The sequence below is a fragment of the Alternaria dauci genome, chromosome 2, assembly GCF_042100115.1.
Source record: "Alternaria dauci strain A2016 chromosome 2, whole genome shotgun sequence".
NCBI lineage: Eukaryota > Fungi > Ascomycota > Dothideomycetes > Pleosporales > Pleosporaceae > Alternaria > Alternaria dauci.
In genome coordinates, this window is record NC_091273.1 from 4,786,409 (window position 1) to 4,813,945 (window position 27,537).

At 51.8% G+C, this 27,537-nt stretch overlaps 12 protein-coding genes across 12 annotated transcripts; 5 read left to right on the top strand and 7 right to left on the bottom strand.

Moving 5' to 3' along the window:
- Nucleotides 1-14: 14 nt before the first annotated feature.
- Nucleotides 15-1,572, bottom strand: ACET3X_003619 (uncharacterized protein; the record flags this gene model as incomplete). The annotated part of the gene is made up of 2 exons (XM_069448915.1): nucleotides 15-1,266; nucleotides 1,322-1,572. 2 exons carry the CDS (start codon nucleotides 1,570-1,572, stop codon nucleotides 15-17), a joined length of 1,503 nt encoding a protein of 500 aa, XP_069310166.1.
- Nucleotides 1,573-1,833: 261 nt separating this feature from the next.
- On the top strand, nucleotides 1,834-3,091 carry ACET3X_003620 (uncharacterized protein; the record flags this gene model as incomplete). The annotated part of the gene is made up of 4 exons (XM_069448916.1): nucleotides 1,834-1,894; nucleotides 1,964-2,586; nucleotides 2,641-2,767; nucleotides 2,823-3,091. 4 exons carry the CDS (start codon nucleotides 1,834-1,836, stop codon nucleotides 3,089-3,091), a joined length of 1,080 nt encoding a protein of 359 aa, XP_069310167.1.
- A 2,069-nt stretch (nucleotides 3,092-5,160) lies between these two features.
- On the top strand, nucleotides 5,161-6,810 carry ACET3X_003621 (uncharacterized protein; the record flags this gene model as incomplete). Its single annotated transcript, XM_069448917.1, has 2 exons — nucleotides 5,161-5,691; nucleotides 5,746-6,810. The coding sequence occupies 2 exons, from the start codon at nucleotides 5,161-5,163 to the stop codon at nucleotides 6,808-6,810; spliced, it is 1,596 nt and encodes a 531-aa protein (XP_069310168.1).
- A 426-nt stretch (nucleotides 6,811-7,236) lies between these two features.
- ACET3X_003622 (uncharacterized protein) lies at nucleotides 7,237-8,738 on the bottom strand (the record flags this gene model as incomplete). The annotated part of the gene is made up of 3 exons (XM_069448918.1): nucleotides 7,237-7,364; nucleotides 7,429-8,050; nucleotides 8,103-8,738. 3 exons carry the CDS (start codon nucleotides 8,736-8,738, stop codon nucleotides 7,237-7,239), a joined length of 1,386 nt encoding a protein of 461 aa, XP_069310169.1.
- A 696-nt stretch (nucleotides 8,739-9,434) lies between these two features.
- Nucleotides 9,435-10,494, top strand: ACET3X_003623 (uncharacterized protein; the record flags this gene model as incomplete). Its single annotated transcript, XM_069448919.1, has 3 exons — nucleotides 9,435-9,612; nucleotides 9,681-10,105; nucleotides 10,159-10,494. 3 exons carry the CDS (start codon nucleotides 9,435-9,437, stop codon nucleotides 10,492-10,494), a joined length of 939 nt encoding a protein of 312 aa, XP_069310170.1.
- Nucleotides 10,495-10,798: 304 nt separating this feature from the next.
- On the bottom strand, nucleotides 10,799-12,298 carry ACET3X_003624 (uncharacterized protein; the record flags this gene model as incomplete). Its single annotated transcript, XM_069448920.1, has 2 exons — nucleotides 10,799-11,180; nucleotides 11,289-12,298. The coding sequence occupies 2 exons, from the start codon at nucleotides 12,296-12,298 to the stop codon at nucleotides 10,799-10,801; spliced, it is 1,392 nt and encodes a 463-aa protein (XP_069310171.1).
- A 599-nt stretch (nucleotides 12,299-12,897) lies between these two features.
- Nucleotides 12,898-15,707, bottom strand: ACET3X_003625 (uncharacterized protein). Its single transcript, XM_069448921.1, has 3 exons — nucleotides 15,446-15,707; nucleotides 13,781-15,372; nucleotides 12,898-13,729 (listed from the first exon to the last, which is right to left on the bottom strand). The coding sequence occupies exons 2-3, from the start codon at nucleotides 15,304-15,306 to the stop codon at nucleotides 13,312-13,314; spliced, it is 1,944 nt and encodes a 647-aa protein (XP_069310172.1). The 5' UTR covers nucleotides 15,307-15,372; nucleotides 15,446-15,707; the 3' UTR covers nucleotides 12,898-13,311.
- Nucleotides 15,708-15,968: 261 nt separating this feature from the next.
- Nucleotides 15,969-16,612, top strand: ACET3X_003626 (uncharacterized protein; the record flags this gene model as incomplete). The annotated part of the gene is made up of 3 exons (XM_069448922.1): nucleotides 15,969-15,990; nucleotides 16,118-16,189; nucleotides 16,239-16,612. 3 exons carry the CDS (start codon nucleotides 15,969-15,971, stop codon nucleotides 16,610-16,612), a joined length of 468 nt encoding a protein of 155 aa, XP_069310173.1.
- A 333-nt stretch (nucleotides 16,613-16,945) lies between these two features.
- Nucleotides 16,946-18,004, bottom strand: ACET3X_003627 (uncharacterized protein; the record flags this gene model as incomplete). The annotated part of the gene is made up of 2 exons (XM_069448923.1): nucleotides 16,946-17,776; nucleotides 17,828-18,004. The coding sequence occupies 2 exons, from the start codon at nucleotides 18,002-18,004 to the stop codon at nucleotides 16,946-16,948; spliced, it is 1,008 nt and encodes a 335-aa protein (XP_069310174.1).
- A 1,421-nt stretch (nucleotides 18,005-19,425) lies between these two features.
- On the top strand, nucleotides 19,426-21,732 carry ACET3X_003628 (uncharacterized protein; the record flags this gene model as incomplete). Its single annotated transcript, XM_069448925.1, has 1 exon — nucleotides 19,426-21,732. One exon carries the CDS (start codon nucleotides 19,426-19,428, stop codon nucleotides 21,730-21,732), a length of 2,307 nt encoding a protein of 768 aa, XP_069310175.1.
- A 243-nt stretch (nucleotides 21,733-21,975) lies between these two features.
- On the bottom strand, nucleotides 21,976-23,219 carry ACET3X_003629 (uncharacterized protein). Its single transcript, XM_069448926.1, has one exon. It carries the CDS (start codon nucleotides 23,168-23,170, stop codon nucleotides 22,034-22,036), a length of 1,137 nt encoding a protein of 378 aa, XP_069310176.1. The 5' UTR covers nucleotides 23,171-23,219; the 3' UTR covers nucleotides 21,976-22,033.
- A 1,476-nt stretch (nucleotides 23,220-24,695) lies between these two features.
- ACET3X_003630 (uncharacterized protein) lies at nucleotides 24,696-26,188 on the bottom strand. Its single transcript, XM_069448927.1, has 4 exons — nucleotides 26,027-26,188; nucleotides 25,514-25,967; nucleotides 25,075-25,461; nucleotides 24,696-25,017 (listed from the first exon to the last, which is right to left on the bottom strand). Exons 1-4 carry the CDS (start codon nucleotides 26,174-26,176, stop codon nucleotides 24,809-24,811), a joined length of 1,200 nt encoding a protein of 399 aa, XP_069310177.1. The 5' UTR covers nucleotides 26,177-26,188; the 3' UTR covers nucleotides 24,696-24,808.
- Between the last annotated feature and the right edge of the window lie 1,349 nt (nucleotides 26,189-27,537).

Genomic DNA, 27,537 nt, shown 5'->3' on the forward strand with positions numbered 1-27,537 from the left:
TACCAGGTACATCATCAGAACTCCATGGCATCAGCACCCTCCTCCCTCTCCCTCTTGAGCGCCGGTTTCTCCTCGTCTACCAAGCCTGCAACAAATCGCCGGAAGTAATCTACATATGGCTTCAAGCTCGTCTTCTCCCAATCCTGCATCTTCTTATCCGTTTCTTCACCCGACCAATCGTCGATTTCCTGAAGTAATTGCGTGACTGTTGGTACGCTCAACGGATCGAATTCTTCCACCTTCCTCGTGTCAATCGGAACACAGACACGACCTGTTCCGGGATGGATAACGAATGGTGATTTGAGCAAATGGTTCAGCTTCTTGGAGACTTCGGCGTCGAGACGGGGGTATGTATATTCTAGGATGATGTCTTGTTTGGCTTCGAGGAGGTCTTTGGGTGTCTTGGACAAGGCACCGGATTTTGCCAACGCGTCAATGTCGGCCCATTTCGATGCGCTGGGGCGGGAGGGCGCAGAGTCCCACTTCTTCTGTAGTGCAGCCTTGAGGGTAGGGTCTGGAATGAGGTTGAGGAGGTGTGCGGCCTTTTCATCTTCTGCCCATGGATCTTGTTCGGCAAGAATGGTGGTCTGGAAGTGGTCTTTCAGGATTGCCAGACTACGCTCAAGATGGGGATGCAGTGGTCGCCATGCATGTACTCTTTTGCCGCCCTGATCTCCTCCCTTGAGCAGTTCGAGATAGCCGGCCACTGAGCGGCGCTTCTGATCGTCCATTTCTCGCGCGCGCTTATCGCAGACCCAGGCGTGGGCTCCTCGACGACCGGAGTACACCCAGAGGATGTGCTTGAACCCAAAGTCTTCCCGCAGCGCAACATCGATGGTCTTGATGGCCATTGTGATAAAACCCCAGCACTTTAGACAAATGTTCGCGCCCGTGCAACATGTCCTGATATCATCGTAATCCGTCATATCAATATCAAACACCAACTCTTTCATCAATGGGCGGAATGAGCTCGCTTTCCGCAGTGTCTTGCGGTCTCTCGGGTTCGTGCTATACATGGGGCCGATTTCGAAACGCGAGGGTAGCATGTTGACGCATTGTTTCCTTAGTAGATCGGCTGTTGGGAACGATTGGTACCGTAGGTATGCGTCGTTGGGTAGGGTGAAGGCGAACTCGCGGTGTGCAAAGTCATTGCTGGGTGTTGCGGAGTGGTTCAGCCATTGGAAGAGAGGGCGGAAAGGAAACAGGCGTTGGTAGAAGGCACGCATGACGTCTGGATCGGAAAAGGAAGACTTGGATGTGATCTTGCTATGTCGATGTCAGCCGTGGCCATGAATGTAATACTTGGACAGGTGGGGCGTACATTGGTGCGGGTTGTGAGGCATCCTCTTGCGACGTCGGTGCCGGCGCACTCGAAGCAAACTCGCCATCTGAATCTTCATCGTCGAAAAGCTCTTCGAGGCTTACTTTGGCCTTCTCTGCCGCGGCAGGCGTGGGTGCGTCTTCCATTGCGACATCTTGCGTCCCCGATTCGGCTTCAACAGCGTCGACTTGCGACGGCGCCGCCGAGGACCCGTCTGCTGGTGTAGACTCTGGCGTAACTGAATGTGGCATCTCGGAAGGCATGCGATTAGATTTGGGCGTATATATGTTGTGAGGACGCGCACGCTGGCGATGGAAGAGTTGGCCGACGCGTTCGCGTATAGTGGTTGCGGGCGCGTTTGGATTGCAGGGGTCCCCTTGTCCCCTGTTCCTCGTTGCTTCCTCATTTGGTCACCCTCACTCGTCATATGGCGTCAACCTCCAAGCAAACATTCTTCACCTCACTCAAAATTCAGGGCATGAACTCTGTCAACAGGAATCACAGCGCGACTGATGGCGGACGAGGACACCGTGTCCGGAGAAGGGTGGATCTCGGATGACAGCAGCTTCTATGGTGAGTGCTTGGTGATAGGTTCCATACTGGGACATGTCACGGCTGCACCTGACTAACGATTGGACCTAGGAGATGAAGTTGAGCAACGGCGCCAGTCAAGACTGTGCGAGAACTTCAAGCACAAATCTTTCTGGCATGCACACCAGAAGGACCTTAATCTGGTCTCGATGGCGGCCAGGACACCAATGCCAACCTCCAACAAGGCGACGTCAGATACAGAGACTGTGGTGAAAGAAACTAGCTTTAATGTGTCGGGTGTCGACCGCAAAGCCATGGAGCAGGAGCGACTTGCGCGACTAGGCAAGCGGAAGCGTGAACTCTCACCCATACCGTCGCACGAACTGTTCAATCCTCTAGAAGGTCAAGAGGATGCATGGCAACTCGGCGAGCCTGTTGATGACTTTGTCAGACGCCTTCCCCCCCATAACACCGCCATTACCACATTTCCCTGGATCTGGGCCGCTAATCCGCATCGCAATCCTCGCGACAAGTCACCTTCGCCTCGTGTCGACGACTTCACATCGCGTGGCATGAACTTGCTTGAGCAATCGCTCCAGACCCGCCGCGACATTCAGAAGGAAGGCGCCAAAGGATCTAGGGGTATGGTGACCAGACAGCTCATTCAAGAGAGCAAAGCTTTACAGGGACGAATCTCAAGTCTCGCAAACGAGACAAATGTTCTTTCTGGCAAGGTATGCAGCTGGCTAGTCGAGCAACTACCTGTCCGTATGACTGACTCAAACTAGTGGATGTTGTTTCCCAAGTCAACAAACGTTACTCCGGTTTGGAAGCAAGTCGTTGCACACGTAATCGACAATCGACTTGGTTGTAGCTGCAAGGTCGCTACCGACAATGGCAAAGAGGAGCGACTGAGTGAGTTTCATCTGTAATCTGCAGTGTTCAGGTACTGATTCAGAAACCATCACAGTCTGTGTCTACACAAAGGATTTCCAGGACGCTGATGACGTACTACGAGTACTCCATGAACTTGAGAACATGGGTCTCCTGAACGGCGGCAAAACCATATACTACAAACCAGACGCCTACACTTATCTGAACCTCGTCTGCGATACAGCTGTAGAACATGGCCTGCAAGCCAGTCTTTACAACTCTCGGTCTCTGTTGGCGGCTGACAAGGTGCCAAAATCAGCATCGCTGCCCAAGAAGAAGCAGTCGACCTTGAACGGTTTTCTCTAAGTGGTACCGGTGGCTATAGTGCTAATCGGGGACGGGATCAACAGCAACAGCCAACCAAGGGATTTCTCAAGAGGGTACAGTCTTTACAGACTCCATCCTAAGGTCTGTTTCAATCGCATCACCATATCCAGTAATGAATTTCATCACGCTGTTCTTCCCCGTAGCATCATCGCCGCGATTGGTGGCGGCTACGTCCTTTGATCAACCTTACAGAGACCGTTCGCAGACAAACAAGTATGCGTCAGGTATGCGGCTGTCCCTGTCGACGCTGATCTCCGAGCCGCTCCCGGAGGCAATAGCCTGTTTGATATGCCAACAAGACTGCAACTAAGACCCTTGGCTACCATGCTGAACAATACGCCCTCCAACTCCCAAAGCAAACGTAAGCAAAATTCATCTCCGGTGCTGCGGCGCAGATGCATGGTTTTTACCGCTACACTGAACAGCCCGTAGGCGCATACAGCCAATGCAGAGGCTGTTTGGCGCATCGTGTCTGCAGAGTCTACTGGCTACCAGAGCCAATTGAGAGTAGTTGTCGTTCTGCGACGTCCGTGGTGTTGGCGCGCTACTGAAAATTCCAGAAACTGTGAGGCGTCGAGTTTCCGTTACTCGATAGTTACCTTGAGGACAGGCCTTCGACCGCCGTAGTTCGCCGCTTGCGGTGAACGACTTGTACCGACGATCACAACATGTCAGAACATCGGAACACCCCGAAACCACATTTTGGCCATCTCTTCATTTCTCTGCACGTTCACGTCTTTCGAGATTCTGATACGGTGTCCAAGTATGTTCAAACTTCTAAAAAGAGGTAGGCAGGAAGAAGGGTACAATAAGAGCCGGGCGCGTTCGGGTTCTGAGCTGATTATATGGCTATCGGCCAGCCCCGAGAATTGACAGGATGCCTATATTGGACTAGCCTTTCGCTGATGTCAGTTTCGGCGATTGGGTTTTTGTTACTCGATTTCTATCGAGTAATGGAAAGATCGTGTTGGGAGGTACGCTGGCTGACATACGTTTAGCTTCTCCGGACAGAATCGGGCCTTACTCCGATATCCTCGGAACTCGCACCTCTTGCCCTCCAACAAGTATCGCGAGGTTAACGGTATTTCTCCCCTGACCTTTAAAATATAATCTCCTGGGAAGCAGTAAATAACATATAGTAGACGTTCGAGATCCCAAAGGTATGACGCTCAGCCGTTGGCCCTGCGCTAGTTCGGGGCTCTAATCGCGAGATCTACTGTGCGCCTATCGCATGCAGCTAGATCCTTGCAGCTGCTTATCAGTAACGTATGCACGGTTCCCAATACCATCTAAGACGTGCAGCAACAGAGTGGGGAAGCTTGCCGATTTCAACACTTGACGAAGCTCTCAAGAGGTCTACGCATGAGCATTTATGGATGAGCAAAGCAACTTCCCTTACGTGCAATTTGCATAGTAGGGGCATTGTATTACCGATCATGGGCGTGGAATGTAATATTCTACCATGGCCAACAGACGCGTATTTACACTAGATCGACCAACGGGAGACAGGGTCGATATGCATGGCTAGGGCGGCCACGATAGCCTACCTCCACACTAGTTACTCGATAGAATCGAGCAACGTGTAATTCAGGGTTCGCCGATACTCCACAGTCCCCTGACGCCATGTTAACCAGTCCCAGATTCTGGCCACAATGCTCCGAGAGTATCTTCGGGCTGGCCCCTACCAACGGGTAGATAAGAAGCTGTACCCCGGGTTTTGGCGTTTTGGGTAATCAGTCTTCCAAAGCATTTTTTCCGTTACACGTCTTCAGTGTTTGAAAGTACTATTATCCTTACTCTCTGCGAGAGTCGAACCACATTCCTCTTTGACAACTGTTGGGCGCAACACCAAACCTGTCTTATCAACGCTTATCTGCAGCTCACCCGGAAACACCCACGCCCTCTTCCCCGCGTTTGCCGAGTTCGGGGCTTGTTACTGTATATAGGTCTTGCTGTTAGCACGGACCTGAGCGCTTGAGCACTGCTTTACTTGGTCTTTTATATTGTTCTCGTCTTCTCACGGTCTAAGACATATACAACTTGTCATTATGGCTCCACACGCAACCACACCTCCACCTGTTTCCCAACAGCAACCCATCCAAGGCATCACGGTTCTCGCTTCTTCGAGAGCAGTCATTGCTGGTCGGTTGACTGAGGCTACCATCGTTGTATCAAACCATACAGGGAAGATCACATCCATCTTCCACTCAGTACTTCCCCCTACAGACTTTCCCGAAGGCACATCGTATACCGACTACTCGCCGAACATATTACTACCCGGTCTTGTTGATGCCCACGTTCACCTCAACGAGCCTGGCCGAACAGAATGGGAGGGCTTCTGGACTGGAACTCGTGCTGCAGCATTCGGTGGTGTCACAACTGTCATTGACATGCCTCTGAACGCTATTCCACCTACGACTACCGTGGAGAACCTCAAGATCAAATGCGAGGCATCACAAGGAAAATGCTGGGTCGACGTCGGCTTCTACGGTGGCATCATCCCTGGTAACTCCGGTGATCTGAAAGCTCTAGTCAAAGAGGGTGTCCGTGGCTTCAAGGGCTTCTTGTGTGACAGTGGCGTAAGTGCATATAGGTCAACATCCTAATGACACGTGACACTAACATCTCTCTAGGTCGAAGAGTTTCCTGCTGTCTCATCGATAGACATCGAAAAGGCTCTCCTCCAACTCAAAGACTCAGCAACAACACTGATGTTCCACGCTGAAATGATCCCACCCATCGCCGACTCCGTGGGCGACGACATCCAACGTTCCAACCCCCCTCTCGCCCCCAAAGGCCCCCTAACCTCATACGACACATTCCTCCAATCGCGCCCTCCATCCTTCGAGACATGCGCCGTAGCCGAGATTCTCTCATTAGCGCATCTTGCCCCCGAGCTCCAACTTCACATCGTCCATCTCTCTGCCATAGAAGCCATCCCCATGCTACGCAAGGCGCGCGCCGACGGCATCAAAATCACAGCAGAGACCTGTTTCCACTACCTTGCCCTTGCAGCAGAAGGCATCCAAGAAGGCGACACGAGACACAAGTGTTGCCCGCCCATCCGTTCACAGTCGAACCAAGACGGTCTATGGGAGGAACTTCTACAAGACACAGCTGATGGTGTCATTCAAACAGTCGTTTCAGACCACTCTCCTTGTACCCCAGAGATCAAACTCCTGCCCTCACATCTCGCGCCCAAGAAGCCGTCCCCTCGCAAAGCGGGTCACTCGAAAGACTGTGATTCATGCGAGAGCAGCGAGGGCGAGATGGAAGGACCGGAAGAGAAGGGCGATTTCTTTAGCGCTTGGGGCGGCATCTCAAGTGTGGGGCTCGGTCTACCCATTCTATGGACCGAAGGCATAAAGCGCAACCCCGACTTTAGCGTCGAGGAGATTGTTCGCTGGTGCTGTAAAAACACGGCGAAGCAGGTTGGACTCGAGAACAGCAAGGGCGATATCGGTGTGGGCTTTGATGCTGATATTGTTGTTTTTGACGATGAAGCCGAGTTCTTGGTCGAGCCAAGTACCATGCTGTTCCGTAACAAAGTCTCGCCATACGAGAATAAGACGCTCAAGGGTGTTGTGAGGGAGACTTGGCTACGTGGTCAGCGTGTCTTCTCAAGGGCTGAAGGATTCCAAGAGAAATCTGGTCCACAGGGCAAGTTGCTGCTTGAACCGAGGAAGATGAGCACTTAGGTTGAGAAGGACGGGTGAAGGGTATCGGATTCGATTTCTTGTTGTCGTTATGGGAGAGCATGGTGCATATATATACATGGGACGCTGCATAGAGCACGTAGTGCTTGACTTCTCTTTTCTCTTTTCTCTTTACTGCATAGACGGCGTTTTACTATTGGGGATATGCCATAACCAATGCATCATGATTCCATAATTTTCCATTCGAATGAGCTGAACAAAGATGACTACCATCCTCCACTGTGAACACTATGTCACACGATACCAGCCAAGTTGGTAATAAGCGGTGTACTCTAAGATATCCCACGTCCAGATAACCACGGATATACTGGGAACGAAAGCCCATCTCCCATATATAGTATAATACACATTCTCCATCTCTTGTATATGTGTACTTTGGAATGAGATCAAGCCACCCAACCGTATGATCTACAAATACTTCTTGGGAGCACCACCTCGCCTCTTCTTGTACACGATATAAGCACCCATGATCATAATTTGAACGGCGACCGCAATGAAAAGGAACGTCGTCATGCTAGGTCCGCTCTTTGTGACAACTGTGATAGTGAGTTAGCTTAGTTCCTCTTTCCAATAGTACAAGCCCAGAGGTTTTTCACTTACCATCACCCATCATGTCAGGCAAGCTCTGCATGACATTGCCGTGATTCCTGTCCAGCGCGCGATGGATCTGGTTCATCATGTCCTTGAAGTCTTTGTTCTCCAAGTCTCGCAGTATCTGCATGGTTGTCCGTTCAACCTTTTCTACATTGCGAATCGTGGCGGCGCCGCGGTCGTCGATGGGTACGATGCGGTGCATGAGCTCGTTCCAACGCTCGTCGTTCTGCTTCTGGATCTTCTCGACCGTCTCGGCGATGTCGAAGACGCGGTTGTTGATGATTTGGATGCGGTTGTGGAGGTCGGCGAATTGGTCTTGCTGCGAGCGGATGTTGCCTGCCAGGACGTCTTCGAGCATCTTTGGGATGTCGTTTTGCGAGGTGGAGGAGCCGTATTTTTGTTGCGCCTCGTTCTGCTTGTGCGTCTGCTGCTCGTGACCTTGCTGGACGGCGCGATCCTGCTGCTGCTGGTGTTGCTGGGCGTTGGTGTTGTCCTTCTTCTTCAAGTCGGGCTCTTCGCGCGTGTGTGAGTTGGTAGTGGATACGATAAACTTGTGGACTTCGAAAGAGTCGGGGTTCTCGGCGGAGGAGGCGCTTACACCGAAGTAGTAGCCGTCAGGGAGTGCAATCTAGGAAGACAGTTAGTGATGTGTATCCTGGGGGCAGAGGAGAGGAGCATACCTTGTCAGTCTTGAAGCATGTCTGCCCGTCTACGATGACCTCGAGGAAGCCTTCTGCGTGGTGCAGTTTGATGGGTGTGAGCTCTCCACGGTTCCTGTATGCGTAGTCGCATTTACCAAAGGCCAACGTGTCTGGATCGGGGTGAGACCTGATGTCCTTGGTTCCATCGTTCAAGAAACCGCGGATAGAGCCTCCGTGCCCTTCATACTGGTCTACGAGCAGTACAAGACCATCGAACTTGGGCGCTGTGAATACGCTCGCTGGCGTCTCATGCGCTTGTGAGTCCCTCACATACCACATCTGCAGATTACCACCTCCACGTTCCATACCAGTCGCCCTGAAGTCCAGCTCAGCCGTCCAATCGCCCTTGTGGTGTAGCGGGTCCTGGGCCCATATTGAACCGCGCTTGCCTCCTGGGTAGGGAGGTGTAAGGATGACTCTGTCGGAGAGTACCTGTGGCACAAAGTCGTCTGCGCCCTGAACAACAAAGTGGGGGACGGAGCGAAGATCGGGCGATATGTAAACACCTGCTTTCTGACCAAAGCTTAGGTTTTCTATGACATACTGGGCGTATGCTGGGGAGAGAGCGAGGGTCGACCAGGCAATGGTCCGCAGCGATTGCGACGTGATGTGCATGTTGGTGGGGCGCGATGCGCTGGTTGTATTGACGGTGAGGGTCGAGTCTGGTAGCGATTGATCGTTCGACTATGTTCAGAAACAGTCTTGGATCTATCTAGAGTCCTGTTAGGGGTTGCCAGGTTAGGCCCACGACAATGAAGGAACGCACCTCGTGCTTGACCTGCGTCGCGATGCTCCCTCCACGCGACAAGCGTAATATAATTAGTCGAGATAGAAAGAAACAATCGGGTATCACGAAACGATGACAATGCACAAGAAGAGAAGAACTACCACCAGATGGGCAGGTACGCGACTCTATTAGAGTTGAAGGAGCTTATGGACAGCTGTGCTTAAGACGGGACTACCTATGCCATTGATTGGGTGGTCTATGCGCGGGCATACTGTGACGGCTGTAAGAGCCACCGTCCCAGATGAGACGTCAAGCCCACGAAGGTACTCGACCTGGGGACACACGGTCGGCGAAGCGTTTCAGGCGATGCACAAATAACTGACGATAGTGTCGTAAAAGGGTCCAGTGCGCGAGAAACAGCGATGCGGAGGTTTGGCTTGGCGGTTGTTCTGCGTCGGGGGTTGTGATTCGCCAGCGACCATTTTCTCCATCGTCGTCTACCTCATCACCGAGCTGTCATCCGCCATTGTCGCCGCCTAGACGTCTCACGCATCCCACGCCAGCCCCTCGCCTTCACCGCCAACATGTCTGCACCGGATCCAAAGGAAGCCTGGGCGCGCATCCAGAATGAACTCACACGACGAAGCGCTCGATTCGGCGGCGCGGGCGGCGGCGGACCACCCAAGGGTGTCTTTGGAGGAATCGGAGGGCTGTTACTCGTTGGTGGTGGAATATGGATGGCCAACAACGCCCTGTTCAACGGTAAGCCTACATGTTTCTTGCTCGGCATTCCGACTTGCCGCAAGTTGAATGCTACTAACTCGCAACAGTCGATGGTGGCCACCGAGCAATCAAGTACACCCGGATAGGCGGCGTCCAGAAGGAAATCTACAGCGAAGGAACCCACTTCCGGATTCCGTGGTTCGAGACGCCCATCACCTACGACGTGCGCGCCAAACCACGAAATGTCGCGTCTCTGACCGGCACCAAGGACTTGCAGATGGTCAACATAACCTGTCGTGTACTCTCAAGGCCGCGGGTAGAGTCTCTCCCGCAGATCTACCGGACACTGGGCACCGACTACGATGAGCGCGTTCTGCCGTCCATCGTCAACGAGGTTCTCAAGAGCGTGGTGGCGCAATTCAATGCCAGTCAACTCATCACACAGCGTGAGAACGTCAGTAGGCTTGTACGAGACAACCTGGTCCGGAGAGCAGCACGATTCAACATCATGTTGGACGATGTTTCCCTAACAGTAAGCCCCCCACCCACACCCTTTCTACCCCGCCATCTTCTAACCATGCTTAGCACCTCGCCTTCTCCCCCGAGTTCACCGCCGCCGTAGAAGCCAAGCAGGTCGCACAGCAAGAGGCCCAGCGTGCCGCTTTCGTCGTCGACAAGGCCCGTCAAGAGAAGCAAGCCACCGTCGTTCGCGCTCAGGGTGAGGCCCGCTCCGCCGAGCTGATTGGTGACGCCATCAAGAAGAGCAGGAGTTACGTCGACCTCAGGGAGTTTGAGAACGCAAGGAACATCGCACAGATCCTGCAACAGAGCAGCAATAAGGTCTACCTTGACAGCAGGGGTCTTGGTCTGGACATTAGCCAAACCACGGCCGACAAGGAGCAGAGGGCGAACAGGAAGTAGGAAGATGTGGAAGAGAGTGTCTCTCAAAGAATGCTTTTCCAAATCCAACATCGTGTATAAATATCTTTGGGAAAAGCGAGGTGCAAGCGTGCAAGTGTATAGCTTTCCACTCATGACGAATAACAACAAAGTCCAAACTCAGCCGATAGTGTGTTTTGAACAACCTGCCAACGCTTCTTCAGCCGAAAGTAGCGAAAATCTATTACGGTTGGCCATATGTGCAACCTAGCACAGTGGCAGGAGATGAGCAGAGAAGATGTTCAGGGTAATGATATCAATGCGCAAATGCTATCTAGGGGTATCACTATTCTTCCTCTTCTTGTGCGGTCTTCCTCTTCTTTTCCGCGCGCTGTTCTTCTTCTTCATCTTCCTCTTCACCAGCCGGTTTAGCTACGTCCACATCATCCTCGCGTTCAACCTCATCAATCGCCCTCTTCCTCTTTTCACTCCTCGTAACCTCCTCGCCGGCCGACTTCTCAGTGACAAACAGCGTACTGGCCGTCTCCTTCACGCTACTACTCTGCTCACTCACTTCCGCCTCCACCTCATCTTCCTCGTCATCAACCAACCCCAGATCAACCGTATTCTTATCCGGATCCTCCAGGGCAAGCTGAATCTTCTCCAGTCCCATATCATCCCCCTCGAACGTCTCACTAATCTCCGGATCCACCCACCCCTCCGTATAACTGCCTCCAAAATCAATGATCCAAAGCTCGTCGTGAGCGTCCACCATGAAGTTATCCGCTTTCGCATCACCCCATACTATATCGTTGTCGTGAAGCACCGATATATACTATGCGCTCTTCTGGCTCCAAACGCGCCGCTTCTCCTCATCTACCGACGACTTGAGCAACTTTGTCAGTGGCGTCGGACTCTCAATGTTCTCTAGCAAGAGACCCATGACCTCTGTCTTGCTGTTGCCCAGAGCGACGAAGCCGCGCAAGTGAGGGAACTTGATATCGAGATTCAGCTTCTCCATCTTCCGCAGAATCTGTATCTCGCGTTTCACAGAGTCGGGTTGGTCGGATACTACAGGTTTGAAGAAATAGGTTTCGCTGCTCTCCTTGTGTAGGACTTGGCCTGGATGGGCGGGCGGAGGCATGCTGACTTCGGATTGGACGATTAGGTCGTTTGCGTTGTGCCAAGGGAGTTTGTAGTCTTGCATGTATTTCGGAACTTTCATGCGCGGTACGAGGGCTTCGATTTTGGCTTCTAGATCGGGTGTTGTTTCTACAAGGGCTGGGGAGAGCTCTCCCTTTGCGATCTGCAGGGTGTAGAAGTAAGTTGGGCCGTGGTACCATTCGTAGAGTGTGGATTCTTCCGGCTCGCGGTTCGGCGGCGCGTAGGTTTGTGTGATTTCGGAGAAGGAGGCGAGGATCCAGTTCCGGACTTCGACACCTGCACTGACAGAATCCTGGTCGGCGTCTTCTCCTGCCTCTTCGATCTCTCCTGGTGTGTATTCACCGTCGTCTGGTACATACTCATCGTCGGCTGAGACGTCAACTCCACTGTCTTTTCCTTCTGAGCTTTCTCGGTCTTTGCTCTTGTTTTTCTTTTTGTCATGCACTTTTGCTTCTCGCTCTTCGGCTAGCTCCTCCTCACGCTCCTCAGCTTCGCGGAGTGCAGAGATAAATTCCAGATATCTGTAGTAGAGAGGTTTCTCGCTGGATTTCTGGAGCGTTCTGGGGTCAACCGTGACGTGGAAGCGGACATCGTTGATGAGCGCAGTCAAGGCGCAGCTATCGTCCTCGTCGTAGGAAAAGTGTAGAGTATGAGCTTTGTTGGCAGTGGTACTTTGAGCCATTGTTGGAAGGAGTATGCGATTGTAAATAGGGGAGGTATAGCCAGAATGAGTACAAATGACCAGCAATGTGCAAGTCGGGAGATTACATCTATACATTCATTGCAACATCCCACAGACACACTTCTGCGCCTGCGTCGACATCATCGCTATTGCGGATCGCCAACCTAATCGCAAAGTAATTGCCATACCACGCCTTAGGGGGCTTTGTCTAGTCCATGCATCAACATCTACATCATAGATGTCGTCCTGATCTGCAGGTACGATCGAGATAGTGGAGCAACAGCATACTCAGCACGAGTTTTAAGTGGCTGGAAGGCGCGGGAAGATCAATAAATCCGATTGAAATCGAGTCAAGGGCATTGATCTGAAACTGTATAAAATTGAAAAGGTTGGGTGGAAAGGATCGAGGCTGGCGCGTCGCGAACGCGCCCACGCGCAATGTCGTGACGTCAAGAACGTGCTGGGACGACTTAGCGCTTCACGTTTCTGCGACGACCATGCCCCGTGCAACATCCGATACGAAGACTTTGCTTTTGGTCAGCCCATTCGTTGACATACGAATCACATGCAAATACCAAGCGCGAATGATGACATTTCACCATGAAGTTACTATTTTGAATCGAGAAGACGCCCAACATTGTCTCGTTGCTACAGAGGCACTCATCCATCATGGTGGCGCATCGCTAGAAGACATGCTGCGCTCGTTCTGACGTTCAAACGTCATGACATAACCTAACCGTATACGCCTTGTTGAAATTACAATCCTGCCTGCGAAAGGAGCGTGATCCCACGTCTTGCGGCCCCTACAATGAACAAAAGAACAGAAGCGAAACACCGTCCTCTCGTAAGAATAATCTTAGATCCTGTCCAAGCCTGCCCAAAATGCGAAAATTGAAAGCAATGCGTTGAAACATCTTCCAGAGATTGTACGAACGCCAAGTCATTATACGTTCGTAATCCATAACAGTTATCATACAGTCTCGCAGTCGCGCCGTGATGTCGGGTAAGAATATTTACACGGTAAAATCCAAGAGGTCGTAGGAGGAAGTGTCCAGTGAAGTAAAGTCACCCATCGCCTTCATCTCAAGATCGAACTGAGAGTACGAGCTGTCAGGCATCGTGTCAAACAGCTCATCAAGAGCGTCCTTGGACTCGATTGGCGATGTTGGTGGTGTCGTGAACTGGTTCGACTGGATCGATGACCGTGACGGAGAGGAAGACACTTTCAGAGGGCTGGGCTGGGCTGGCTCACTAGAACCATTGGCGGATCCGGAGGAAGCAGGTCGTACGTCGGCGGGCGACATGGGAGGTGTGTGCGAGTGCTGAGAAAGCTGTTGGAGGATGTTCAAGGATGCGGCGTCACTTGGGTAGGTGGCAGGCGCATAGCTTGATTGTGCATCTTCAGCGAATGGGCTTGATGAGGTTTCGAAACTAGATTGTCCGTTAGCAATGTTGGAGTCGGAAAATAACTGAGAAACTAACCTGAAGGGATCCACTGAAGCGTTCATGGAGTCGAAGCTTTGCGATTCGGACAGAAGCTGAGCTGGCTCGTATCCCTCGATTGGGGAAGACGATCGAGCCTCTGAGTACGGCGAGCCAGCCGAAGATGCCGGTGCAGATACTATCGCACGTCGCGTTCTGCTGGCCTTCTCGACGCGCTGCTCCATGTCTGGGCGGTTCTTCTTCGGGCGGCCACGCTTGGCTTGTCGTCGGACTGCATCCGGGAATCCGCCGACACACATGCCGCGCTGACGATGGCGTGTGAGAGCATCTTGTCGAGCGAAGCCTGCGCCGCAGGGGCACTTGTAAGGCTTGTTGCCTGAGTGGATCTTTGCATGGCGCTTCAGGTCGTGTTGTCGGACAAAGCACTTACCGCATCCATTGCACTTGTATTGACGATCACCAAGATGAGTCTGAACGTGAGATCGAATGTTCTCACGACGTCCGAAGACTTTGCTGCAACCTTCATAAAGGCAAGTCCACTTGCCGGTCGTGGCATCTTGCTCGCTAATGTAGCGCGCGACTTCTTCTGGCGCAATGCCGGTGTACTCATAGCTTGCGTCGACCTCAAGGTCATTGAAGATCTGAGGGTGCGAGAATGAGTCCATCATCGGAAGACCGCTGATCGACATTGAAGTTTGCGGCGTAGGCAGCATGGACTGTGTTTGCGAAAACATCATCTCTTGGTGCTCTTCGATGTTCTGCAAGAAGGATTGTACGTCCTTTTGCCGTGGTGAAGATACTGGCGATGGTGACAAAGCATCGGATGTGTAATAGGATGACGACTCGTAGCCCATGTCGGCGTCCGGGTTTTCAAAGTCGAAAGTCATGGCTCGTGAGGTTGGCTCAAGGTTGATGTCACCCATGGCAGTGAAGCTTGGGTGCTGAGGAGCTGCGCTAAAAGCCTCATGACTGGGTAGCTGCGCGGGCTTTTGTGGTGTCGCAGTGGGTGTTGGGAGAATGTTGATGAAGACTTGTCCACATGAGCCATACACCGACTGTATGTGCTCGTGGAGTTCTTTCAGTTGCTGTTCGGTAGGGGGTTTAGAGGAGGAGGAAGGAGGCTGCTGGGGAGACTGCGCACGGAGTGTCCGTCGCGGAGTCCGCGGTGTGATGGGAGAGATCTGTACTGGGGACGCCAAAAAGGATTCCTGGGGGCCCGGCTGGGGCTGTCTGTGCGAATGCGCTACTTGCATAGATTGCTGTGGTATTTGTCCTAGATTGTTAGTATTACTTACCGTACTGTCCTCCTGCTGGAAGGATGGTGTGTCGAAGGGTCCTGGGCGGTGTGTGTAGTCCTGGTTTGTGGCTTGTCGGGCGGCATGGATGGAGTCTAGGCTGAGGCCACGTAGGTCCAAGCTCACGCCGCTTCGGTGTGGTCGTCGTCGTTGTAGGTTAGCAGGTGGTGCTCGTACTGTGGGTGCGTCAAAAACAGCTGGTGTCGAAAGTTGTCGTCGGTGCTGAATCCGTTGGCGCTGGATGCCGGCTGGCATGTTGTTGGACAGCATTTCGTATGCAGGTCGAGTCCGGAGTTGGTTCTCGGGAGGATGGGGATAGTCCTATGGGTTCCGAAACTGATGTGGTGTTAGCATTCGATGTCATGTGATGGTTTCGACTACGGCGAGACGGAAGTCCCGAGTAACTTACCTCACGCAGTGCAAGCGGCGCTCCGCCGGGCGGTTGGTATCCTTATGGAATCCTCAGTACAGATGCAGTCTCCCAGTAGCCTGCTTCAAGTAAGTATGTGGCCGAGGCCTGTGCTAGTGTATGTGAGTGGTGGTGGATATGTGTTTAGCAGCAGTCGCTAAAGCAGCAGTAGATGTTTGAGATGAACAAAGAGATGTGGATGCGAGGGATGAATAGTGCTGGTGAAGTGGAGGATAAATGCGGAGGAGGAGATGACGATGTATAATGCCTTACCGGGTCGGGTAAACAGAGAGCTCTACCTGGCGTTGCCGCCGCAACGACATGGTTACCCGTAGCCGCCCACGTCTGACGCTGCAGCCAGACCACGACGGGCCTAGCGCCCCGACGCACTGCACGGGCCGCTTAGTAACGCGAGGCCCCGCCCACACGCATTTTTGCTACTTCACGATTTCGACTCCGTTTCCTCCCCACCCTTTGCATCTACGTGAGGAAAGCATCTCAGCAGAGAGGCTCAGCGTTCAAGATGCAGATCTTCGTCAAGACCCGTAAGTCGTGCCCGCCGCCAACACCACAGCCTCTGCGCCGCCATTGTCGCATCCATCGCCGCCCGATTCGCCTTCGCCGTCGCCATCGCAATTGTCGCACAGGACACCGCAGCTAACAAATTCGCAGTCACGGGCAAGACCATCACTCTCGAGGTCGAGAGCTCCGATACCATCGACAATGTCAAGTCCAAGATCCAGGGTATGTAGCGCGACTCCGCTCCAGCAGCCTCGCCTCTAACACCCAGCAGACAAGGAGGGCATTCCCCCGGACCAGCAGCGTCTGATCTTCGCCGGAAAGCAGCTCGAGGATGGCCGCACCCTTTCGGACTACAACATCCAGAAGGAGTCGACCCTCCACTTGGTCCTCCGCCTTCGTGGTGGTATGGCCAAGAAGCGCAAGAAGAAGGTCTACACCACCCCCAAGAAGATCAAGCACAAGCGCAAGAAGACCAAGCTAGCTGTCCTCAAGTACTACAAGGTCGACGGTGACGGCAAGATCGAGCGTCTTCGCCGCGAGTGCCCCCAGCCCGAGTGCGGTGCTGGTGTCTTCATGGCCGCCATGCACAACCGCCAGTACTGCGGAAAGTGCCACTTGACCTACGTCTTCGACGAGGCCAAATAAGCGCATCGCCACCGGGGCACGCGACACGATCGATGACGAGTTACGGCATCAAGGCATATACGGGGAGGAGCTGGATGGGTTTCACCACAATGTCGGACATCTAGAATCAATCAAATTCGTCAACGACTTCACATCTCGGCTATCGGGCTCATCGTGAACTGAGTGCTCAGTGCGTGTGGTGCGAGCGTCATACCAGTGATCTCCCGTATTCGTGTAGATCTTCATCTCGCGTAAATGATCTGAGTAAAACTTTTGCACTTTGCTGTAATCCGAGCTGTTGTATGAGTGGCAGTTGTTACAGATTGGCCTCGTCAGAGCTGCATACCTTCGTGACTACCAGCTAACAGACGTGCACATTACTACAACCGCGCCCAACATTCCAATCATCAGAATTGAAAACGACTGGCCAGACATCCTCACAGCTCCCCCCAGTGCATCGTTACCACCCGGTCCTGGTGCGATCTCTCCCTGCCCGTTAACACTGCCCTGATTGTTGCCGTTTCCGCCTCCACTCCCGCTCCCACTCCCACTCGATCCTTCATCTGGTCCATTTCCTCCAACTTGGCCACCGTCACCCCTTGCGCTTGTTTCGAGTGGAATGTCCTGTATAGGCTGCCCTGGTGGGTTGTTGACGCTGTTGACCTGCGTCTGAAAGTCCTCCAACGGATTTTCAATCATTGCGCAGGGCATTCGTCCTCCATTCGCACTGAGTGGACCGGGAGCGGGTTTCGTGGTCAGTTGTGAGGCACCTGGAAAGCGCTGGATGCTGTTTGTAACACCGATGGGAAGGTTGAAGATCGTGTATCGTTCTACGCCATTTAATCGATAGTTCTGGTGTATACTGATATTGTAGTCTCCTCTCGCAGTTGAACCCTCATCCTCATTATTATCACCAACTAAACACTCCGGCCATTCGAAGTTGATATGCTTGACTGTCTGGCCACTTTCCTGATCGAGTATGTCTGCGAAAGGTGGTGTGGACGTCGTCAGGTTCGATATCGTAAAGTTCTTCTGCGTAACCGTAGATGTGAGGAAGAGCGTGAAGTTGAAGACTTGTGTGAGCCGGTCGGCGATATTGCGTGGCGGCACGGGGAGTTTGCCATCGCCTGAGACGTCGAGCGCGATGTGTAGAAAGTCGCCGCCCATAGGCGTGAAGGGCTGGGGCTTATTGTGTTGTCAGCGGAAGTATCGCGCATCCTTCGACACCTCACGTACCGCGAGTATGATTCCTAATCCTGGCGTAAATATGCGTCCATTCACAATAGTGAACGCGCTGGTATCGGGTCCGTTGTTCTGTCCATTACGATTGTTGTTGCCATTCTGTCGTCTCTCGAACGGACCATGGCCTGGCGACCACGTTCCCAGCATCTGCGCATTGATGACATTGTACATTAAACATAACGAAAAGAGAGATAGCGATGAGGAAAACTTCGAGAAAATCATTGCTCAACAACGATGCATGCTGACCAGCAGTAACGACAGAAAGAAAGAAGCGTAAAGGATGGCCTGAAGCGGGATACGTTGTTAGCAATAGATCAAGGAAGCGCAACTCTAGCGACGGTTCGCAGCCCGCGATAGCTGGAACTGGTATCGCGTGCCCAGAGGCCTTTGCATGATGCTTGGTGGAGAGCGAGAGCAGGCTTTCATGCGAAACTGGACGAAATGGGCCTTGTGATGCTTGCGTATCACGTTCCGAGACACGTGGTGTCTGAGACGTTGTAGTTCGGCTGTGGTTCAGCCGATGAGAGGCAATTCTGCCCCAGCGCCTTGACCACGTTAACACAACGCGTCCACGCGAACACCTCCATCGCTTTCGCATATTCAGATGTTCATCGATTTCCGGGAATGAGGCGCCCATTGGTAACGTTGCGATGTTTGTTTTTTTCAGCGTCTCTTGTCTTGACGTGGTACAACGACTACCTCAATCGCTTCGAGCCTCATGAGTAGCCAACTCTGCTACGAGGGAGCACGTTTCCTGTGGTTATATCCCAACTTCAAATCTTATCCTGAAGCTATATACAGGTTTCCACTCTACATGCATCGTTAGAAAAGCAACAGTTAATACCTTAAGGGTGAGTTTAGGCGTGAATTTTTAGAAAGACGAGCTTCTTCGTACAAAAAACTGCGACGAGCTAAAGACTAATATATCTGTAGATCAATGTGAGGACGAATGGCATCGCATACGCTTGAGCACCTGTGGAGCCTCTCTGCGCTGTTTACGGCAAGATCCTCAGCACATCTTGTGTAACATCCAGAACATTCGCCGCCTCTACACAATGCCATCCCAACGCAATATCATAATGCAGCATAAAATTGGGATTACATCCGTGTTGGAGCACTGTAAAGTTACCAACGCAACACTAAGAGCTGCACTGGTACCACTACACAATGTAGATGTCCAGGTCTAAAATACCAAAGGTGTTAATCTCCCTAGCTATGGGCAGCAACAACTGCCGCAACATTCAAAGGAACCACTTCAACTTTGTATGGACAATAGTCTTCACCTACTTTCTTAAGATACCTTGATATTGGAAACCACTGATACTTTCGGTCCTCTAATATTTGAGAAGAACATACTCTGACACTTCCTAGTGTGCGCTATCAAGCTATTGTCTCCAACCTCTTGCGAGCTCGTTCGCCTTCCTCGTCATGTGTGTGGCTTGTCGGGAGCAAACATCACAGGATCTCATTCTGTACAATCCAGAAGGGAAAATCGCCAAAGCCTCATCCATGGATAATTCCAGGCGAGTTTCTATGTGTAAGGACCAATTGACGAAGATCCCAGTCGCCAATACACCTGAAACCTTCCAGTCATGGATTTTGGTGTACTCAGTAGAGGGCAGGATTCTTGGATCCTGAAATACATGAACTCTGAATTCTACGAAATTGCTCGCAACTCAATCAAAGAACGTACTAGAGGCCGAGACATACATGTGGCTATCATAGCCTGTGCCGCTCTCAACGTGGCTCGTGTACAGATTCCCGTCGTGCTGGATGCACTTTTGAACCAGGTCAAATGGCAGGTCACCAGTTCCATCGTCATCGACGGTTACGATATTCAGTTTTGTAACGGGCTGCTGAAATTAGTCCGCGAGAAATCTGAAGAAAGCCGGAAGCTTCGACGATTCCGTGGCGAGCATGAAGTTCGTACGCGTTATGGCAGGCTCTCCCCTCTTGCCGGAAAGATGCACAGCTCGTTTTGGCATGATGGTACACATTTCACGCTTGACATTCAGCGTCCCAAGACAGCACATAAGAATAAGGGAACAGGAAATACTGAACGTGTTGACAATAGCGAATTATTCAGACTCGATGCCCCTGGTTCAACATCCATAACCGTTCGATGCTGGGGACATAGCCGAGAGCCTATCACGGAATTGTTCAAATACATTGAGAAGCGCATTTCCGAAAGTAAAAAGCTAAACGACGTCGAACTGCAGGCTAATGCTAGAATGGATAGGAATTTTGATCGACCAAAACGTCCCCTTTCTACCATTGACCTCGAGCCAAAGATGATGCAGGATATCATCGACGATGTTGAGCTGTTTTTCCACAAAGACTCCCAGGATTGGTACCAAAACAGTGGTCGACCATATCGCCATGGTTATCTACTCACTGGCCCACCCGGTTCTGGGAAATCATCACTCTTGGCCGGCATTGCCTCCCATGCGAATGTACCCTTGTTTCTGGTAAATCTACAAGGCATGGATGACAACGACTTGAAAGAGGCTTTTAACAGAATTCCTTTCTGGAGCTGTGTTGCCCTTGAGGACATTGATTGCGTTGGCGCTGATGTTGGCAACCGCGGTGCCCAGAAGCCGAAACCACAGTCTCAACCGAGGAACGAATCATCAGAATGTGCTAAGCCTCCAAAGGATGCGCCACTAAATCCAGTGGAGGCTCTGATGACGAAGTTCATTCAGAAGCAAGCTACTGCAAGCGAAATGGTTCTGGATCAAGTCAAAGCTATCAACTCGGCTACTCTTGATTATCTAGGTGAGGCTGAAGACTTCGAGACCGACAAATACAGGAAAGGCACCAGTTCACTAAAGAAGCATATGACACTTTCGGGCCTACTTAATGCGATTGACGGTGTCAGTGCCACAGAAAGTAAATTAATCATCATGACGACGAACCATCCCGAGAAGCTAGATCCAGCCCTCTATCGGGCTGGTCGTGTTGAGCGCACGTGCGAGATTTCATACGCAACCAAAGCCAGCGCCATCATGACTTTCAAGCGCCTCTTCGACCTCGACATCCGCAAACGATTCACGTCCGACGCCATCGATCGTTTTGCCCAAGCTTTCCAGGCTCAGTTTCCTAGCAAGTCACGTATTACCACTGCTGAGCTCGCCAAGTATTGCGGCCAATACCGCGGGAAGCCGGATGTCGCTGTCAAGGAGTTCGCTGACTGGTTACAACGGGGCGCAGATAAATTCACTTGTTCCATTAACTACAGCAAGATAGTCAACGAGGAGGGTGTTTATAACGTTCCCGAACCCTTTGATGAAGAGCTTCTTCGAGTCAGCACGGACGATCTGATTGACCCTGATGCAGCCACAGCGTCTGGTACTGACGTAGCTTCCAAAACACAAACGACACATCGAAAGTTTGGATTCTGGAACCCTCTCAAAGCCTTGAATAAGTTGCTTTTAGACTCTGGTGAGTATGTCGATCTTGAATGTATTGAGGACTCGCTCTCTGGAAACATTGACCTACCGGCTTCACCACTAGGCATGTCGTCGATACAAACTCCGTTACAGAGTCTCGACTTGGTTCCAGAGTTTACGGATGCTGACTTTGATGATGACTTTGGTGATGACCTTGAGCCTTTGCTCAAGAACCACGACTCAACTGCTGAGGCTTCACCGACACCATTAGAAGAATCTCTCTGGGACGAGGCGCACCATAATCAGGCTAGCCCCGTTCGCTCGATCACCTCGGTCAAGTTCTCCGAGCCAGGCAAGTTGGCGCTAGCCTCGCCCCGCCCTATTACTGAAGACTTGACTGTGCCTGAACAGGGGCGCAACGATTCTGGCTTCGATGATCCTAGCGTAGATGGCTCCGATACGGACGAGTTTAATACGGCTGAAGAGTATCCTAGCTCATCTACCCCCTGAGACACAATGAGTAAGCCAAAAAGTGCATAGCTTTTGTGCAAAACGTCACGGTGCTTGAATTCGGGTGAATTCCATGACAAGAAGGTGAACTGTCGCTCAAGCCGGTCTCCAACCGTACTAGGAGTTTATATAAAGTACTCAGAGCTTTGTACATATGAAATCCAGACAGCGGAGGTATTGTTCACGTACCAGGCGTGTAATCATTAGTCCATTCATGGTTCATGAAGAAAACAAAGTAAGGTCTATTGGTATCAAGGAAATTCGTATCGACCGTATGTCAAAGTGTACATACGGTTTGCGATTATTGCCAGTGCCCGTTGTCATATTTCCCATACTGATGGTCTGACGACACAGAAGAAGTACTAGTCCCCTGGGTATCATGAGGTGCCGAGTGAGCCAGAATCTCCACTTTGCTCCCCGCCACACTGATCTTGTCTTCGCGGTCTTCGCTGTCTTCGCTGTCTTCGCGGGCATGGCTCTGGACCGTGAATTCTGTTGTTTTGAGAACGCTCGATGGGAACGCCTCGTTGTTTGCTTTTCCCCCACTAACGTGCACCTCCCATTGCTCTTGGTGATCTGTGGCCGTGGCTACAACAGAGCGTTGATGGCCCGTTCCCTTCCTTGTTCCTCGCATTGTCCCTAGTGCCACACCTTGGGAGTGAATGGCGCCGTTGCTATATGAGTTGGCACACCCGCTTCGAGCGTTCCTAGTTAATTGGACGAGGCGGTTGAGGATGCTGAACTCGAGTTTGAGTTTGATGCTGTATACGAGAGGCTTCCACGAGGTCTGGATCTCGAACATGTTGGCGAATTCGAGACCCAGGATACTGAAGTCGAGGAGGATAACGAGGAGGTTGACGAACAGGAGATGGTGAAGTAGGCTTTTCGTGCCAAAGTTGCCGATTGTACGTTCCATGCGGAGGAGTTTTGTGGTTTCGTAGACGTATAGACCGGAGATGATGAGTTCCTGCGTGATGAAGACGCTGAGCTGAATCTTTTCGTAGATCTCGTAAGGCCTGACAAAGGGGTCCGGGTTGCCCGAGTTGGCACCGTAGACCAGAACGATGATGGGTATGTGAAGCCATACAGCGTTAGTTATGATCATGATCAAGACGGCCCTCATCTTCTTCCTGTTGTGCATCACGATGTGTAATCGCGAGTAAAGCACGACCGATTGTCCGGTGATCATTGCGCACCACCCCACGAGGATGAATGTAGCATATATGTTCTTTTGCGGGATCTCTGCCAGGTGCATGAGCGTGTATCCAGTGGCGTTGAAGACGATACCCCATGTTGAAATGGTAAAGCTCCAAAAGTAGAGCCCGCTCCGTCTCTTGAACAAGGTAAAGATGTAGACATTAAGTTCGAGGAAGTTGTAAAATGTTATGCTGAGAAAAATTGCCGCAATGGTCTTGGAGACAACGACGCTGACGGCCATTGCAAGGCAGGCGGGTGTTCGGAGGAAGGAAGGAAAAAGCAGAGTCAATGAAGTGGAGAGTGGAGTTCAAAGCGGATCTGGGGATTCGCCTCCACAACACCTGTCTAGTAGCCAGGCTCCGTGGAACCGGTATTACGCCATGCCCAGATGAATGGATAATCTGAATCTCTCCACGTTGCCTCCCTGGACTTCAGCCGTACCTTATCGGAACCGTGTGTGCAGGGACTCCAAGGACACACTGTACCGATCCATCCCGGTGCACGCGGAAGAAGCCAGGAAATCCCTCACAAGGTGTCAGTCTGTTTCGCTTGGGACCGCGGTCGACGTCTCATGAGACCCTCCTTTGCTTGGCGACACATCATGTTCGCCTTTGTGAATGCCCCCATTGGTTGGTGTGAAGTGCGATGTCAGCTACACTAACTTGAACCGTAATTGAATATCGGTCCGTTCCTGCTAATCCTCAACTCGCGTCGAGATTGCGATTCGCTCCCATGGCCTTGTCTGCATGGCCGGCATTTCTCAGTTCAATTCTTATTTCTCTTAAGAAAATATTCTTGGCTTTGAAATTCAGGCATGCCTAGGTAGTCTTATCTGGGCTGTATTTCCTGGATATTATCGCCATAAATAACAAGGCCACCAGCAGCGAGTACAACAGGCCCTTCTCGCATCTGGATATTGCCTACTTTACATGAGGCGCAAGTGATTTCAATAACATGGTCGATGCAGCTCTAGACCACACAAGTACGATGGGGAGTTCTCCGGATCGACCGAGAAGGAGGCGTATGGCTAGATGCTCCATGAGCTTCCCCAACCCAAGCCGCAGAACGATATTTGGTTCCGGGTGTCCCAGAGAGCATTTCGGGTTGCTTTTTTCCTGCATTGACCTGTTTGCTTGGGGCGTACGTCATTCTAACTTTGAATGTACCTGCAGTTAGCATGGCGGAAGCGCGGTTCACGGCCTCTAGCCTCTGTGGCGACGCGCCGAGTAAATAGCGCTGAGCGCTTTGTTCAGGCCATTCCGCTGGTGCCGCTGCTCGGCACGAGAATAAGATGCGTTGTTCGTGTGCTCTTAGATGCAAAACTGGCTGCCTATTGCAGAAAGGTATGTGAATAGCGTTGCATCGTGGGCGAACTCTGATTGCCCAGGAGGAGGCAGTGCTGTATCGCTTCGTGTTTTGTGTTGTGTCGAAGTGGCGTTTGGCAATGAAGGAGCCGGGGGCATCCATTCCCCGGGGCCCCGGTAATGCCGAATGGCAGTCTACGGCCCTTCTCTCGGACTACAGTGGACCTAGCTTCCCCTTATACCTGCCGTACGCTCAGTATCACGTGCACCTCTCGCGAACAACGTCGCGGGATCGCCTTCAACTCCCGGTGACTTTAGCCACAAACCTAGTAGACGCCATGTAGCAGCGGCTTGCACGGCACCACTTATGGTATAGCTTCGGCAGCGCGTACCTGACAGGAGAAGGTGTGTCGAGTTCGAATCCTCTTGGGCATCACCGGCACTGCAAAATCCCCATGGTTCTGAGTCTAGAACTCTGGCATTTCAAATTACATTACTCGTCTAATTGTGCAGTGCGACACATTATATGATATGCTCAGTGGTCAACTGAGCAGCAACGTTGGAGACTTTGTTGTTCACTGAATAGGTGCGCCAACCGCGGCCAGTGTGGCGTAGAACAGCTTGGTCTGTCCGGTGATGACCATGCGTCCCTCTCCCGCGAACTGGAAATTTGCCGCTGTCACGCCAGTGTAGATCTTGCCAATAAGCTTGCCGGAAGGGTTGTAGACCCATACACCGTCACCGGCACCAGCATAAATGCGGCCCTTGGAATCAGTGTGTACACCTGTCAAAACATGTTAGCGGCTGCATTCAAGGATGACCACACACATGCAAAACGTACCGTCGGGAATGAAAGCGGGAACGTAAGCAAAAGTTTTGCGGTTGCTGAAAGTGCCGTCCTCGCAGACATCATATGAGTAGATCGACGCAGGAGCGGTCAGGTTAAGACCGTAGAATCCGCCTACAACACCAGTGTCGGCGACGTAGGCCTTTTTGCCATCTGGCGAGATAGTGATACCGTTGGGGTGGCCGAAATCATCGGCGACAACGGTCAGCGCACCAGTGTCGAAGTTGTAGCGGTACACCTGCTCTCGCATACCGGGGTAAGGACGGAAGTTCTGGAGGTATCCGTACAGAGTGTCGGTGAAGTACAGATCACCGTTGGTCGGGCTGACCACCAAGTCGTTGAGCGAGCTGAACTGGCGACCAAAGTAGTTGTTTATAAGAGCTGAAATGGTCAGTATCGGATTCCGCTCTCCTTTTCCGCCTGAGATGCTTACTGGTCGTGTTGTACGGTGGCAGAGGGTTCATAACATACAATGCCGATGGCACGTTGTCGCCCTGACCCTCACCAGCGAAGATAATGTTGCCCTTCCAGTTGGTGCCGCCATTAGGGTTGATAACCTGCGGGTTGGAGGTGTTGACCACAGTCACAGGTGCTGCCTCGAGGGTTCCATTCCTCACTCTCTCGGCATCCGCAAGACTAATCTTCTGGATGATGGAAGACTTGTTAAGTCCGGTACCTGCGGCGGGCGAGCCAGCGTTCTGGACAAAGAAGACTTCCTCAGTCGGAGGGTACCAAGTAACAGCCTCATGGAAGATTGGATCCGACTCCGAGGTTGCAATGGTAGTCAACGAAGGGTTGTCACCAATGACATCGTAGAATTCCTCATCGTAGATGTGGAAGGGCTTGGCTGATAGATACTCTTCAGTCACACCGGGCCAAACGAATAGCTACAGCACTGTCAGATGTTTCAAACTGGCTGTGAAGCTGGGCGAAATGATAAACATACCGTCGAAGCATTGGCGCCAGAAGGCGGTGGGACATTTGGCAAGACATTGAAGATCTTCTGGTCGACAATCTGCGCTGACTCGGGTACAGTCTGTGCGAATGCACAGCTGACTGCTGCACTAGCAGCCAGGAAGACGGTAGTGTGTGGCATCTCGAAACTGAGTTTGACCGACTGTAACTTTCCCAATTCTGGGGACGGCCGATCTATAAGAAGTACGTAGTTTCTGCACGGATAATCTCTTCACCGTTTGTCTCTGGGCCTGTTGAAAATTAGATTATCTCGGCATGTATCCATACAGCGGTATTTTCGTCATCATGCGACTCGCAGTTGACTACATTCGGCATGGCAGCATGGAAGAGGGCCGATGGCGTCCATTTGGTCAAGGGTTAGAAAGGCCGGTGATGAGGCTAGGCGCAATGACCCCGTGGGGTTGGGGATATCGCGACCCCGCCTTGAAGTCGCACAAAGAACTGCAGTTCCATCCGCGGAGAAGCATTTCGACTACAAATGCGGTGTGTTCGCGCCATAACACTTCGTTCGTTAAGGAACATGTTTATTTGCGCAGATTGCAGGCTAGACGGGCATACGGTACATTATATGCAGCTTACCACATGTTCCTTGCTTCCCGATGCGCACCAAGCCGCGGTGCCTTCTTGGCGCGACTGTTTGACTGGGCGAGCTAGGGTATCTCGAGCCGGTTCCGTTGCCGGTACTCTTTGGACAGTGCGCCCGAGAAGGTTATAGTAATCCTCGTGTTCGAACCGCGGGACGGAGATACATTGCCAGATAGAGTTGCTGCAGGAATGGAATTCCTGGTTTACATGTCCATGTCCTTCATATATTAAAAAGCTTAGCCTGTGCCCATCGATAATTGGGAACCATTCCTGCGGGTTCTGATCGATGATCATATGCAAGTCTGGTACCAGAAACCAGCACAGTCGAGATGCAAGTGCATACCTAGTGTAAGTAAGCGTCTTGTCGCGAACCGAAGCAACTGCTTAGTGCCTGGTACAAATTCGATGGGAAGTGAACAGAAGCCGCGCAGATGTCTGAGCTACATGCTTTCCTTTCTTTTTCGTTGTCAGTCCTCTAGCGTGGTGGCTTTGCTGGCTCACAAAGTTCGTCAACTTTGGCCTCTTCACATGGAATTGATTCAATCGCAACCACAGCTCTTTCCAATTCCAAATCACAACACCAAAATCTTCCAAATATCGAAGATTAGGAGGAACGGTACACATAAGAAGGCATGCCACCGTCTTATACCGGGCGCAAAGCAACTCCGGATTACCATGTAGAACGAAGTAGCACCAACGAAGACAACTATGAAACGAACTTCTTACTGCTCATTCACGACCAACAGTGCACGTCCGGCTCCCCACATCAGATCCTGTTGTCAGCCAAACTTCCGACCCCGTCCATCCCACCTTCGTAGACAAACAGGAAGAGCCACCTTCTGGCATTTCTTGCTGGTTAGATAAAGAGCTTAATCTGCTTCAAAACGTCAAATGCAA